Source organism: Cucurbita maxima, unplaced genomic scaffold (genome assembly GCF_002738345.1).
Source record: "Cucurbita maxima cultivar Rimu unplaced genomic scaffold, Cmax_1.0 Cma_Scf00022, whole genome shotgun sequence".
Taxonomy (NCBI): Eukaryota; Viridiplantae; Streptophyta; class Magnoliopsida; order Cucurbitales; family Cucurbitaceae; genus Cucurbita; species Cucurbita maxima.
Window position 1 is genome coordinate 3,167,848 of NW_019272038.1, and position 12,546 is coordinate 3,180,393.

General features: G+C 34.2%; 2 protein-coding genes across 2 annotated transcripts in view; one reads left to right on the forward strand and one right to left on the reverse strand.

The window, feature by feature from the left end:
* The window catches only part of LOC111496395 (calcium-transporting ATPase 3, endoplasmic reticulum-type), a 26,917-nt gene extending 18,094 nt beyond the window's left edge, over positions 1-8,823 (forward strand). The window contains exons 18-34 of the mRNA XM_023146807.1: positions 443-547; positions 1,136-1,332; positions 1,890-2,001; positions 3,568-3,666; positions 3,765-3,910; positions 4,026-4,083; positions 4,422-4,514; positions 4,791-4,841; positions 4,945-5,076; positions 5,203-5,304; positions 5,682-5,736; positions 6,296-6,381; positions 7,161-7,309; positions 7,485-7,590; positions 7,691-7,744; positions 7,886-7,937; positions 8,338-8,823. Coding sequence (XP_023002575.1) covers positions 443-547; positions 1,136-1,332; positions 1,890-2,001; positions 3,568-3,666; positions 3,765-3,910; positions 4,026-4,083; positions 4,422-4,514; positions 4,791-4,841; positions 4,945-5,076; positions 5,203-5,304; positions 5,682-5,736; positions 6,296-6,381; positions 7,161-7,309; positions 7,485-7,590; positions 7,691-7,744; positions 7,886-7,937; positions 8,338-8,405 — 1,665 coding nt within the window. The 3' untranslated portion in view covers positions 8,406-8,823. The remainder of the gene's footprint in view (positions 1-442; positions 548-1,135; positions 1,333-1,889; positions 2,002-3,567; positions 3,667-3,764; positions 3,911-4,025; positions 4,084-4,421; positions 4,515-4,790; positions 4,842-4,944; positions 5,077-5,202; positions 5,305-5,681; positions 5,737-6,295; positions 6,382-7,160; positions 7,310-7,484; positions 7,591-7,690; positions 7,745-7,885; positions 7,938-8,337) is intronic.
* A 914-nt stretch (positions 8,824-9,737) lies between these two features.
* LOC111496579 lies at positions 9,738-10,589 on the reverse strand. Its single transcript, XM_023147065.1, has one exon. The coding sequence runs from the start codon at positions 10,259-10,261 to the stop codon at positions 9,815-9,817; it is 447 nt and encodes a 148-aa protein (XP_023002833.1). The 5' UTR covers positions 10,262-10,589; the 3' UTR covers positions 9,738-9,814.
* Positions 10,590-12,546: the final 1,957 nt, after the last annotated feature.

Here is a 12,546-nt window from a genome sequence, read left to right on the forward strand (position 1 = left end):
TTTTTTTTTTTTTTTTTTTTTGAAAAAAAAAAAACAGTTTAAGTAGAAAAGTGTTTTGGCTGGAAGTTCTTTTAAACAGTTTTCAGAATAAAGTAGCAACAAGATGGAAATAATAATTTGTTGCTTTCATATGTTCTCTTTGATTTTTTGCTCTAAATTATCTGTTCATATAAAATCTTTGATTGTTTTTTAAGTGCAAGTTGATTCAGTTTGTTATAGTTTTAATTAATATGCAGAATAAATAAATGATAAAAACGCTACAAAAATTATCTATCTAAACAGTTTTTTATTTTTTAGATTTTTATTCCTTTTGAAAAAAAGAATCAGTTTAAAACAACTGAAAAATATACATACCCAAAACGCCCTTTGATTTTACCTTTTTTTAACACTTCCCAACAGAGAATATAAATACATATGTATAATAAATAAAATAATGTTTCAGGTTGGTCTTCCTGGTTTTACTTCAATGCCTTTTGCTCTAAATATGCTAAGCAAGCATGAGCGCGCATCCTATTGTAACCACCATTGGGAGAACCAGTTCAAAAAGGTTGGTTTCTTTTTACAAGCAAACAATTGATATGATGTGCAGTATGAAACGGAAGTTAAACGTAAAATATTTGTCATAGTAGTGTTGAAATATTGATTAACAATTGATATGATGTGCAGTAGTGTTGAAGTATTGATTAACAATTAAATTAACCATAATCTATTAGTTTATACTTTGGGTTTAGTGGTGATTTGATTGACAGGTATCAGAGCAGCATATCCTATATTCAATCCTTGTATTGTAATTTTTTCTCTCATCAATATTGGTACATTTGTTGGACATTGGGTCTGGTCGTGGTTTAATAATATTCAAACAAAGTATTTTTTTTTGTTTTTATTTGAGTGAAAAGTGGGTAAGAAAACCTCTTTTAAAAACAATACGAGAGATTACTGGAAAAAAGCCCATGTAGATTACGTAGGAGTAAAAGTAACGCCATGCAGGGCTCCATTAATTTGTGAGATGCTACCCATGTAGAATGCTTTCAACGTAATGCATTAATAAGAGTATTGAAAATTGTAAGCAAATGGACAACTTTTCAGGTTCTTGTTTTGGTCACATGTTGCTTGCTTATCAAAAGAAACTTTGCAGATTTCTGTATTGGAATTTTCTCGTGATCGCAAGATGATGAGCATTTTATGTAGCAGAAACCAGTCACATATCCTTTTCTCCAAAGGTGCTCCTGAGAGCATTATTTCGAGATGCTCAAGTATCCTTTGCAATGAAGATGGTTCCACCAGTGTTTTAACTTCTAGTATTCGTGCTGAACTGGAAGCAAGATTTCAAAGGTTAGAATTTGTGGTTTTTTATCAGTGTAATACATTAATCCTCATGCTCTTCCCCCTTCCTTCCCTCTTTCTGGCTGTATCTTTTTATTTCAACCACCAATGTGCATATGTGCCCCCCATCTTCATATGCTAGAATCTCCCTACTCTTTATTTCCATTGTGTACAAAGAGAAGCAAAGGAAAACATTACTTCCCGGACAGGATTGAATTTACATTTTAGTTGTTATTTACTTCATTAATTTTCTTTAAAAAAATTATAGGAAAGACAAATAGGTTAGGTATCGATGTTAAAAGTTGTAAAACAGGAGTTAGATCTCTTTGAAATGGCGATGGACACAATTAAGAACTCTTCAATGGACATTTACCAGAAACAAATGGTCATTCAAAACCTCTGGTTACCAGTGATTTAAAAGTCTTTTTTTTGGGTTCATGGCAATGTTGATACACCAATCACAAGAGGTTTATGCTTACCTGAGAATGCAGGCAGCAGATGAGTAGTTGTGCCTCATATATTAATGTACTTGCCAGTAAAATTATATGAATGCATGTCTTGGACAGTTTTGCAGGAAATGAAATGCTTAGGTGCCTGGCTATAGCAATCAAATTGCTTCCTGTGAGTCAACAGAGTTTATCATTTGATGATGAGCAAGACCTAACATTCATTGGGTTGGTATGCTTTCTTTTTTAAATAGAACGCTAAGTTTATTTGCTGCCTCATTGTATCTATTGTCTTTATTGAGCTTCTATATGGCTGCTGAATACGGATTGATGCATTCTTACAACAAATTCAATATTTTGCCACATTGTCTACAATTTTGTTCTCTTTAAAATTGTACATCAGTACAAGGTTAACAGTTTTATTTATTGTGCAGAGAGAATAGTTTGGGTGTATATGTTATTCTAAGAGATAATCTTCTGCATTTGGGTAGATGGACAAAGGCAAATAGATATCCGCCATATCACTAAGTTCTGTTACCTTTAGTATGAAAGATTTAGGTACTTAGTTAATTGAAGATATATTTCTTTGAGTGCGACCTTGCAAATACTAATTTGAGACTTTTTTTGTCCTGGTTTATTTCACACCTATTTCATAGAATCAGAACTTTGGGTTTTTACATTCTTGTACTTCCATGAAGACTCTAGATCTATCTAGAGGCTGCATTCTTTGTTTGGATGAATGCTTACTATCTTAAATATGCTACAAAACACGCTTGAACCTCACTAGTCTAACAGAAATGTAAAGCTCTCAAACTTTACAGAAACGTGAAGTAACCTTTCATGCTACACTAAGCGAGATTAGAATCCGCTAAGACTTCAAAAGCTTCATAGAAGAATGATTTTCAACTTTATTTGACATTCATGTGTAGAGAAGATCATATAGAAAACGAATCAGAAAACAATATAAATCGAAGCTGATTTTTTGGGGGAAAAAATTGCATTAGATTTGTTGTAATGACCAGAGTAAGGATGGTTGCGACAAATGTTGACCTTTTCCTGAGCTTAGCTTTAAATTATTTATCAAAATTATTTAACTTAATAAGTCTATACTATGATCCAAGTAGCTGTCCAAGTTAATCCATCACAGAAGAGTCTTCAAGAAGGAAAATAAAGTGAAGCTATTCAAGAAAATATGGTTGGTATTAATAGCGGAAGTCATCATCAAATTAATGCTGAAAAGCAAGCATATCCTAATGGTTGCTTTGATGCAATGTATTTAAAGAGTTCATTACAGCTGCAATGCAGTCAAAAAGAGAAATTTGTTGCATGAGAACTGCAGGAGTTTGAGATACATGAATAGCAAGAGGACAACCATGGATGCCATTTTTACTCCAACGTCTGTTTTGGTTGTTTCTGTTACATATTATTTAGTTGAAAAGGGTCAATAGAATCTTCTATAACAAAGTTGTTGATTGAATAGAAATTTGGGATAAACTTATTGTTGCACATTAATGTTATAAGTCGTATCAAGGGGACAACAGTGATCTTTACTTGCCTCTGGATTTTTGGAATCTTTTGGGATTTATGCTTATTTCCATTGCTATCTTATTTGTACTATTTTCCATGTTTTACCATTCTTGTATTTCATTTGACCTAGCTCAAATTTGTCATTGGTCTTCATTTATGCTCCTCCTTTGTCTGGCTGGAGCCCCTAAATTTGTTTTGAGTGCCTTTGTTGCGTGAATGTAGTTTCCTTACCGGATTCTTAGAATTTATCTGTTTACCTCTCATTTTAAAGGTTGGAATGCTTGATCCACCGAGAGAGGAAGTGAGAAATGCTATGCTTTCATGTATGAATGCTGGCATACGTGTTATAGTCGTAACTGGGGACAACAAGGTTTCTCTAAATCCAGCCTTTCACTCTATTAATTTTATGTAACTTTGTTTATAGCCAAATCTTTAGAGGTAACTTGCTGATTTAACATGCATTTGTAGTCAACTGCTGAATCACTCTGCCGCAAGATTGGTGCTTTTGACCACTTGGTAGATCTAGCTGATCATTCTTTTACTGCTTCTGAATTTGAAGAGCTACCTGCAATGCAACAAACAATGGCATTGCAACGAATGGCACTCTTCACCAGGTACTTTGGACATTCGTCTATAATTAGAATCCAAGTACTCGTATATGTCATTTTCTTCAATGAATAATAAATTCGTTTTTCAGTACACGTCTTTAATAGAGCTCATTTTTTTCAGGGTTGAACCTTCTCATAAGCAAATGCTTGTGGAGGCCTTACAACATCAGAATGAAGTGGTAACTTTACGTCTTTCTCATTAGAAATTTTGCAGGAATATCACTTCGTAATTTTAGGCATGTTTGGTTATTATTCTTTGAATTTTACATGTATTGGTATACTAGTGCCAACTAGTTACCACTTAACAAATACATTGTAGTATTATAATCGTTTTTTTTCCAACATATCTCTAATATGTTCCTTTTGTTTTGACATTTTTTTAAAGTATGAGACAATTTCATTGAGATTTGAAATTTACAAAAGGGAAACTAAAAGGAAATACTAATCTGTATGCATTAACACGCTCATGTATAGATGTTACATTCTTCTAATTTCTCAGTTTTTGTGGATTTCTTAGGTTGCTATGACAGGTGATGGTGTCAATGATGCACCTGCACTGAAGAAAGCTGATATCGGTATTGCCATGGGTTCAGGAACAGCAGTTGCCAAGGTTGGTGTGGTCACTTGCAAATTTTCGTGACGTTCTTTAATTTTTTATGTTTCCAAACCTGTTAATTGGGCTTGCTGCTTTTTTAGCTGTCTCCTTGAATAATTAATATTAAGTTGCCCTTTAATTGTCTAGCAATTCCTTTCCGCACACAATTTGGTAATATGCGTTAGTACTTTAGTTATTTTAAATTTTACACCACCTGGCTTTCTTTTATTATTCTTATTGTTAATGCTAACTATTTTCTTGCCATTTTTCTTCTTTTTTCTCTATACCTAGAGTGCATCTGATATGGTCTTAGCTGATGACAATTTTGCTACTATTGTTGCGGTAAGCTCCTGCCTCATGTCCTAAAAAATTTCCGGATAAAGGTGATTGTTTATTTTTTAGTTTATTTATTCTTAAACTTTGTGACCGGTTTCAAACTCGATAGGCTGTTGCAGAGGGCAGAGCTATTTACAATAATACTAAGCAGTTCATCAGATACATGATCTCTTCAAATATTGGTGAAGTAGTTTGTATATTTGTGGCAGCTGTTCTTGGAATACCAGAGACTCTTGCCCCTGTGCGTTTTTTCAGCTTTTATTTAATGCATCTACTTCTTTGATAATAGTTAATGTATCTGCAAAAGTTGAGTGTACTTCCATTGAGGTGGCAAAAGAACTTTCCTCATTGAAGAAAATGATTACAGGTGCAACTTCTTTGGGTCAACTTGGTCACTGATGGATTGCCTGCAACTGCAATTGGATTTAATAAGCAAGACTCCGATGTAATGAAATCTAAGCCTCGAAAGGTAATGAATTAGTGAGGCTTGCTTTCTTTAAATGGTTATATAGATTTGTCATCTTTGTGGGATCGTTACTTGTGAAGTTCAGTGATTAACGTAAGATTTATGGTTATATTCTTCCCTTCACGTTCATCTTCTTTACTGCTTTTGCTGTTAGATCTATGATTTCTTGCTTATATGACAGATTATAAATTTGTCCTCTCTTGTTTATTACTTGTGTGGTGTGCTAACATTGTAGTATCTAGATTCTTCCCCTATGAAGATCTTCTTTACTGTTCTCGTTCCTGTTACATGATGTAAACTGTAACTGATTTTATCTTCTTAAAACAATAGTTTGCCTCTTTTATGAAGGTATTCCTAATCCAATCGATTTGATCTTGCAGGTGAATGAAGCTGTGGTGACTGGATGGTTGTTCTTTCGTTATTTGGTAATTGGAGGTAGGGCAATGAATGACCTATACTTGGTTTCTTCCATGGAATGTTTGTTGCTAGATATCTATGGCTCTAGCTTTGTATCTTTGTTGTTTCTACATGCAAAATTTACATTCATTTTGGGACGCAGATTGTGACTGATCCATGTGCCTTGCATGGCTAGATAGACTGCTACCTATGACCGTATACTTGGTTACCTTCACTTCTCCTTGTATTTTCTCAACTGTGAAGTAAAACTGAACTGTTGGGATTCAAGTTTATTTCCTCGCGATAAATTACTAAAGATTTAATTGGGCTGCAAAAATTTCAAAAGTATAGGTTGCCACACTCTTCTCTTTTGTTACTTCACTGTTATTTATTCTATCAAGTTCTTGTGGTGAGCCTAATTTTCATCTTATGCATTAATGATAGTTCTCCCAGTGGTACAGAATTTTCTATGTGGAACAGAAATGCTTCTCATTCTTGTTTATATAGAGCTTTAATTCTCAGCACATTCAAATTAAATACTGTTCTCAGCTGTTAAAAGCTGGTAAAAAGTTTTTGAATGGTTATATCATTGGTGCAGCGTATGTTGGTCTTGCAACAATTGCTGGCTTCATATGGTGGTTTATATACTCCGACAGTGGTCCTAAGCTACCTTACGCTGAGTTGGTAAGATTTTATTTGTTGCTGTCTTCCTATGGCATTGTGCAGTTTATTCCTGGTTTATCATATGAAGATAAGCATATGTATGTTGGTTATCGTTGCAAATGTGTGGGTGGGTGGGTGGGGGACCTTATACTAACAGGTTATTTTGACTGAGTGACTAAACGATTGGACGGAAATGCTATTTGACCTAGGTTTTCAAAATAAAGTTCTCCAACCTTTTTCAAACATTTGTTATTATTATTATTATTTTTATTTCTAACTCGATTCCTTCTCCCTCTCGTTCTCTTCTCCCCTCCACTCTCTCCCTCTCGTTTTCTCCTCCTCCTATTCTCACTCTCATTACTTCCTCTCTCCCTCTCTCACCTGTTTAGCTGCCCCCATGACGATTGCCCCTCTCCCTCGTACCGTCTTCTTCCTCTAGTGAACCTCTGGCAGTAGCCACCCCACTCCCATGTCTTTTCCATTCTTTTCACTTTCTGTTTGCATTTTTCCTTCTAGGTTTGTTTTAATCCATATTTGAAACAAAAATGGATTTGAGTTATCTTAAGAAAATGAAGAGAGAGAGGAGGAAACAAGAGTGAGAGGGAGAGGGAAAGGAGGAGTCTACTGAGAAAAAAGGAGTCAGAGCGAGAGGGAAAAACATTAAAAATATTTGTGCATAGAGTAGGAGTGATTTTAAATAACTTCTGAATTTTTCCCTGCGCACTTGTAATTTTCAAGAAAAGAAAAATTGGATTTGGTTTTGGTTTTGCCCCATTCTCAATTTGAAATATTTCTTTCAGATGAGTTTTGATACTTGTTCAACAAGAGCGACAACATACCCTTGCAGTATATTTGAGGATCGGCATCCGTCAACTGTTTCTATGACTGTACTTGTTGTCGTCGAGATGTTCAATGCTTTAAATAATCTAAGCGAAAATCAATCTCTTCTGTAAGTATTCAGTTACATTTATATTTTGAGGTTACTGCAAATTATTAAGTTTGTGAATTGTTGAATGAAGCAAAGGACAATTAAGACGGTGATTTTCCTACCGTTTTTAATGCTAGTCTAGAAAGCTAGGTTAGTTTTGATCAATGTATGTGGTTAATATGAAGACATTTTTCAGTGTTATCCCTCCCTGGAGTAATTTATGGCTCGTTGCCTCCATTGTCATAACCATGATCCTTCACATGCTTATTATGTATGTGCGACCACTAGCTGTTCTTTTCTCTGTAAGTTTTTTCTTTCTCTTGATCCGCTTGCTTCCTTTCGTGGCAGCTTCATATAATTAAGTGAATCAGTTTGACAAACTGTAAAATTGTTTCCTTACAGGTAACGCCATTATCTTGGGCTGAATGGACGATCGTTTTGTACCTTTCGTTTCCTGTAATATTCGCACCCCTTGCCTCATTTTCTGTTGTACAACTTCAGTTTTTCTTATTCCCTCAGGATCATGGTTTCGTTTCCTGTAATAACTGTTTTAGCTAAACTCTTGGAAACCCCTCTGACTGTTCATACTTGATGCAGGTTATAATTATTGATGAAATACTGAAGTTCTTTTCACGACGCTCCAGTGGCAGTATGTTTTCCTCACCTGTTCGATAAAATCTATTATTGTTAATGTTAGAAATCGTGACTCTCCACGATGGTATGATATTGTCCACTTTGAGTTTAGCTCTCGTGGCTTTGCTTTAGGTTTCTCCAAAAGCCTCATACCAATGGAGAGTATTTCTTATAAACCCATGATCATTCTTTAAATTATAGCCAATTTGGGACTCTTTCCCAACAATCCTCACCAAAGTTAATGCATGTTTGCTTGTGTCTCAAGTATTTGTGGTTTATTACACTATCTACTATTAGTGAAAGTAATAATCTCTAAACCTTTCTGTTAATCAGATAATTTGATGCAGTAATAGGTAAAATGTGGTGGAACTTATTGATCCGTGTTCTAATTTCCCTTTTTGGTTGGATAATTGTAGGGTTGAGGCTTCCATTTAGATTCAGAAGGCATGAGTTGCTTCCAAAGAAGGAATTGCGTGACAAGTAGGAATGACACTACCTTGACATACAACTGGTCACACTACTACTTTGTTATACTCATGGCTGAATAGCAAGCATGAAGATTGATTGATATCATTCTATCATCGAATCTCAAGAGTTTGACCCGAGCGTTCACTAGTATTCGTTAATCTTATAATGGAATACCCCCCCTCAAGTCTGAAGCTTAACGCCCCTTCGAGCGACGTTCATGAGGATAAAGCGGCGAAGATGAATGTGTGGGATTTTACTAATCTTTTTAGTTTTCTTCATCAATTTAAAGTTTATCATAACGTGAAAAATTTACATGGCTGCTTTTGGAATCCTTTTCATATAGTAAGTCTTAATAGAACAATGTTCACTGCAATTTATAATTTCCAATCCCATTATGGACGAGCTTTTGATGATAAATGGGTCAATTTCAGAGATGATTGGTATGAGCCTTCATCAGTTTTTTTTTTTTCTTTCATTTATATTCTAATATTATAATAAATTATGTACGGCTTTTTTTCTCTCGTATCAGACCTAATGTTCAGCTATGTGGGTAGCATGCATACCCAAGGGCGCGTAGAGTATAGTAGTATGGTGCTTCTTGAAAACAAAGTCTTGTTCTGCTTGCCTTGCTCGAGGCTTTGTCTGATCTTCCAAGAATATGGTTCATTCTCTATAAACATTTATTACTTATATTTATTTATTAAAACAATTTTTTTTTAATAAAATTATATTTAAAAATAAAAATAAATGAGAAATTTTGTGGGGACAATGAATGAAATAAATGGAAATGGGGAAGATTTTCATGAACATCTTACAATTAAAAACACTATTGCTAGGAAATGTTTCCACATTCTTACAAGAATATTTTGTTCTCTTTTCTAACAAAATTCCGAATAGGATCTAGCTCCAATCCTAACCAACATAGGATCTCACAAAATTCCGAGTAGAATCTATCTCCAATTCTAACCAACGTCAGGTCTCACAATCTAAATTCAGTGTAGAATCTCACAAAACACATCCTATTATTGTCCTATGCCAAAATTGACGTGCCCTCCCTTTGAATTCAAATCATCAAACCAAGAAACTAAAGAGGAAAGTCATCTTGTGTTGGCTATTAATGGTTCCAACATCAACTAGATCATTATCTGATTCTGACGCCAAAATTGAAAACTAAATAAAGTGAACTTCAGATCAATTCAGAATCAATAATTTATTTTCCATGTTTTGATTACTAATAATCTACCAGTACCCACAAAATTAAAACAAAAACTTAATAATATTTACATGAACACAGAAGAACAAAAGCAACAAAATCCCCAATTAAAGCGGGGAAAAGCAGAAAAATGTGAACGGAAATCCCTCCTCTTCGTTTCCAAATTATTCATAAATTTCAGGAACAATTCTCCGAACCAAAGGCAACGAAAATCAAGCCCCAGATTTTGTACTCGTCACAGCGTAGCTTCTACTCCTTGGATAAACCAAATCACCCTTCTCCTCCACGCCATCTTCAAACTCGCAAGCACTATCTTCATCGATCCTACCCATTCCAACGCTGCAACTCTTAGGCAGCCCATTGGACTGTCTCACCCTCTGTGGATAAACAACATCGGCGTCGACATCTTTAATGTCCATACTTCTAACAGAAGCGGCCTTAACAAGCTCCCTGAAATCATCGGTTTCATTGGATCTGCAGGATCGCGAGCTGTAACTCTTGGGCAAGACGGGCATTTGGCCAGATGGGTAGCCATGGCTAACTCTCGGAGCACAATCCATGATGCTTCGTACATACAAATCCTTGGCCTTACCAAGAGCTCTGATGGGTAGAGTAACGAATCGCATAAATTTGCTCCGATTGTGCGCTTTGGTGCTCATTTGGAATGCCCACAAAGTGTTCGATGAAATTACTGAGAGAGATTTGGGAACAGAGATGGTCGATTACAGGGGAGGGAATCGAAGTTGGATCAAATAAATCAAAAAAAAGAGGAAAAAGTGGGAATTGGAGCAGCCTGATTTGGAAGAAAATTAGGCGATGAAAGCGAGCAGGTGTGGGGAATTGGCGTAAAGCGTCGGCGAGAGCTAGAAATAATGGCGGAGTTGACTTGTGAAGATTCACAAACAGGTGAATTTTTTAAATGTTCTTCAGCCTTATCCAACCCATTTTGATGAATCATTCATCGCCTTTCTCAATGTTTTAAAAATGTTAGATTTGAAATTTTCATGGGAATTTGATCTTAGTCAAAAAATTTAAACACGAAACCTCTTCTCTGCAATTTAATATTTCAAAGTTTTTGACTTTTTCAGAAATATCTCTAAAATGATTATATTATTTGCCTAAAACCTTTTAGCTTACCATTTACATTTGAAATGGATAATATCATCAAAAACTCTAAAAATTTCGATTTTTGGAAACCATCATGATCATCCAATTAGAAGGGTTTCAATTTTTTGAAATGAACTATTTGAAGAACTATTGATTCTAATAACTGATTGCAGAGTTGATCATTCGAACCTTTCAATTCATAGATATTGATCTCGGACCTATGAATGGAGATATTCTCGAAACCCAGGAAGAAAAAAAGGGAGTGAGTTCAACAAAAAAAAGAGAAAAAACTTGAATAAAAAAGAACTAAGTGACTTAGACAAATCTTTCTTTATGGATAACCTCAGACCAATCAATCAAATATTAATTAATAAGTGACTTAGAAATGAAATGTTCATTGAAATTCTTGTATGCATTAGGAACGAACCATTTCTTCTGATCCTTTTTCAAATTCAATAAATATTGATTGATAGTATATTTCATTTCTTTTTTATTATGTATTTACCTCCGAAATGGATAATATCATCACAAACAATTATTACTTTGATTAATTATCTCAAATAAAGTAAAATAATAAATATTAATTTTGGGCATATGGGCAATGAATGGAGATATTTAAAAAAATGGAAATAAATAAAATATTGGCGGCGGAACTCAAATAAAATCATGAAAAAACCAGCAATTATTAGATAAAGATGAAGCCTTAATAGACCCACAAATTCTGTTGGCAGCCGCATGGAATTGAAATACAATATCTTATCATAAACCAATAAATATAAATCAAATTTAAGAGTTACTTTGAATTAATGTGTGTATGTATTTAATGGGAAGGATCATGTTCATATCAATCCTAATTAACTTTCATTATTTAAATGCATACCTAACTCCATTCATTAATAGCCTTATAATTGTTGGGTATAACCTTAATGCAATTATATTGATGTGATTATCTACCTGATTGATATAAAATGGAACGTATTTACTAACCATATTATATCTAATTTCCTTCGAATAAATTATTAAATTAGGGTATTCTAGTAGGTTATAACGTATCTCAAATGGGTTTATTAATAGTGGGCATATTTCCATTACTACGAGCTGCTTCAACAAAGATGAAATTTAATGACATGTCTCTATCCATGATGAAATTTAATGACATGTCTAGTTGTCCAAGTAGAGAGTATCTCGTTTAAAATATCCCACGTATTACTTATATATTAGTTAATTTAGTTTGACTTTAGTCAATCACATCAAAGAAGACCGACAAATAGTAGAAATTTGTCACTGTATACCTGACATGTCTATTATGCGAAAAAAAATAAAATAAAATAACTTCAAAATATTTCATAACAATGTCGTGGGCTTACGTACAGTCACGGAAAGCCCATACAGACATTAAAATGGGCTTCAACGAAGGCCCAATTAATCCGCAAAATTAAAGGCAGGCACAGTCAACACCAACAGTGGATAAGATCAAACAGCAACGAATCTATTAGATTTTTGAAAAACAAGGATTTAAATATTTAATAAATTAATAAATCAGTTTCTGAAAAGGAGAGATATATAATATAAATAAGTTAAATAAATTGTAAAAAGTGCCAGGTGAGCAGGTTTGACCGATTCTGAGATCTAGAAGACCGGTTTTATTTTGTTTACACGACCAAATCTCGGTCTTCGCTCTTTGCTTTGACTGCTTTGCTTCAAATTACGAAGAAAAGCTTCCGCTTTTCCATTCCATCTACTGACACGTGTTCTTTTATTACCAAAAAAAAAAAAAAAAAAAAAAAAAAAAAAAAAAAAAAAAAAAAAAAAAAAAAAAAAAAAAACAAAAAAAAAA

Coding starts and splice junctions, on each gene's coding strand:
- LOC111496579 (XM_023147065.1), bottom strand. CDS start 10,261: ATGAGCACCAAAGCGCACAATCGGAGCAAATTTATGCGATTCGTTACT.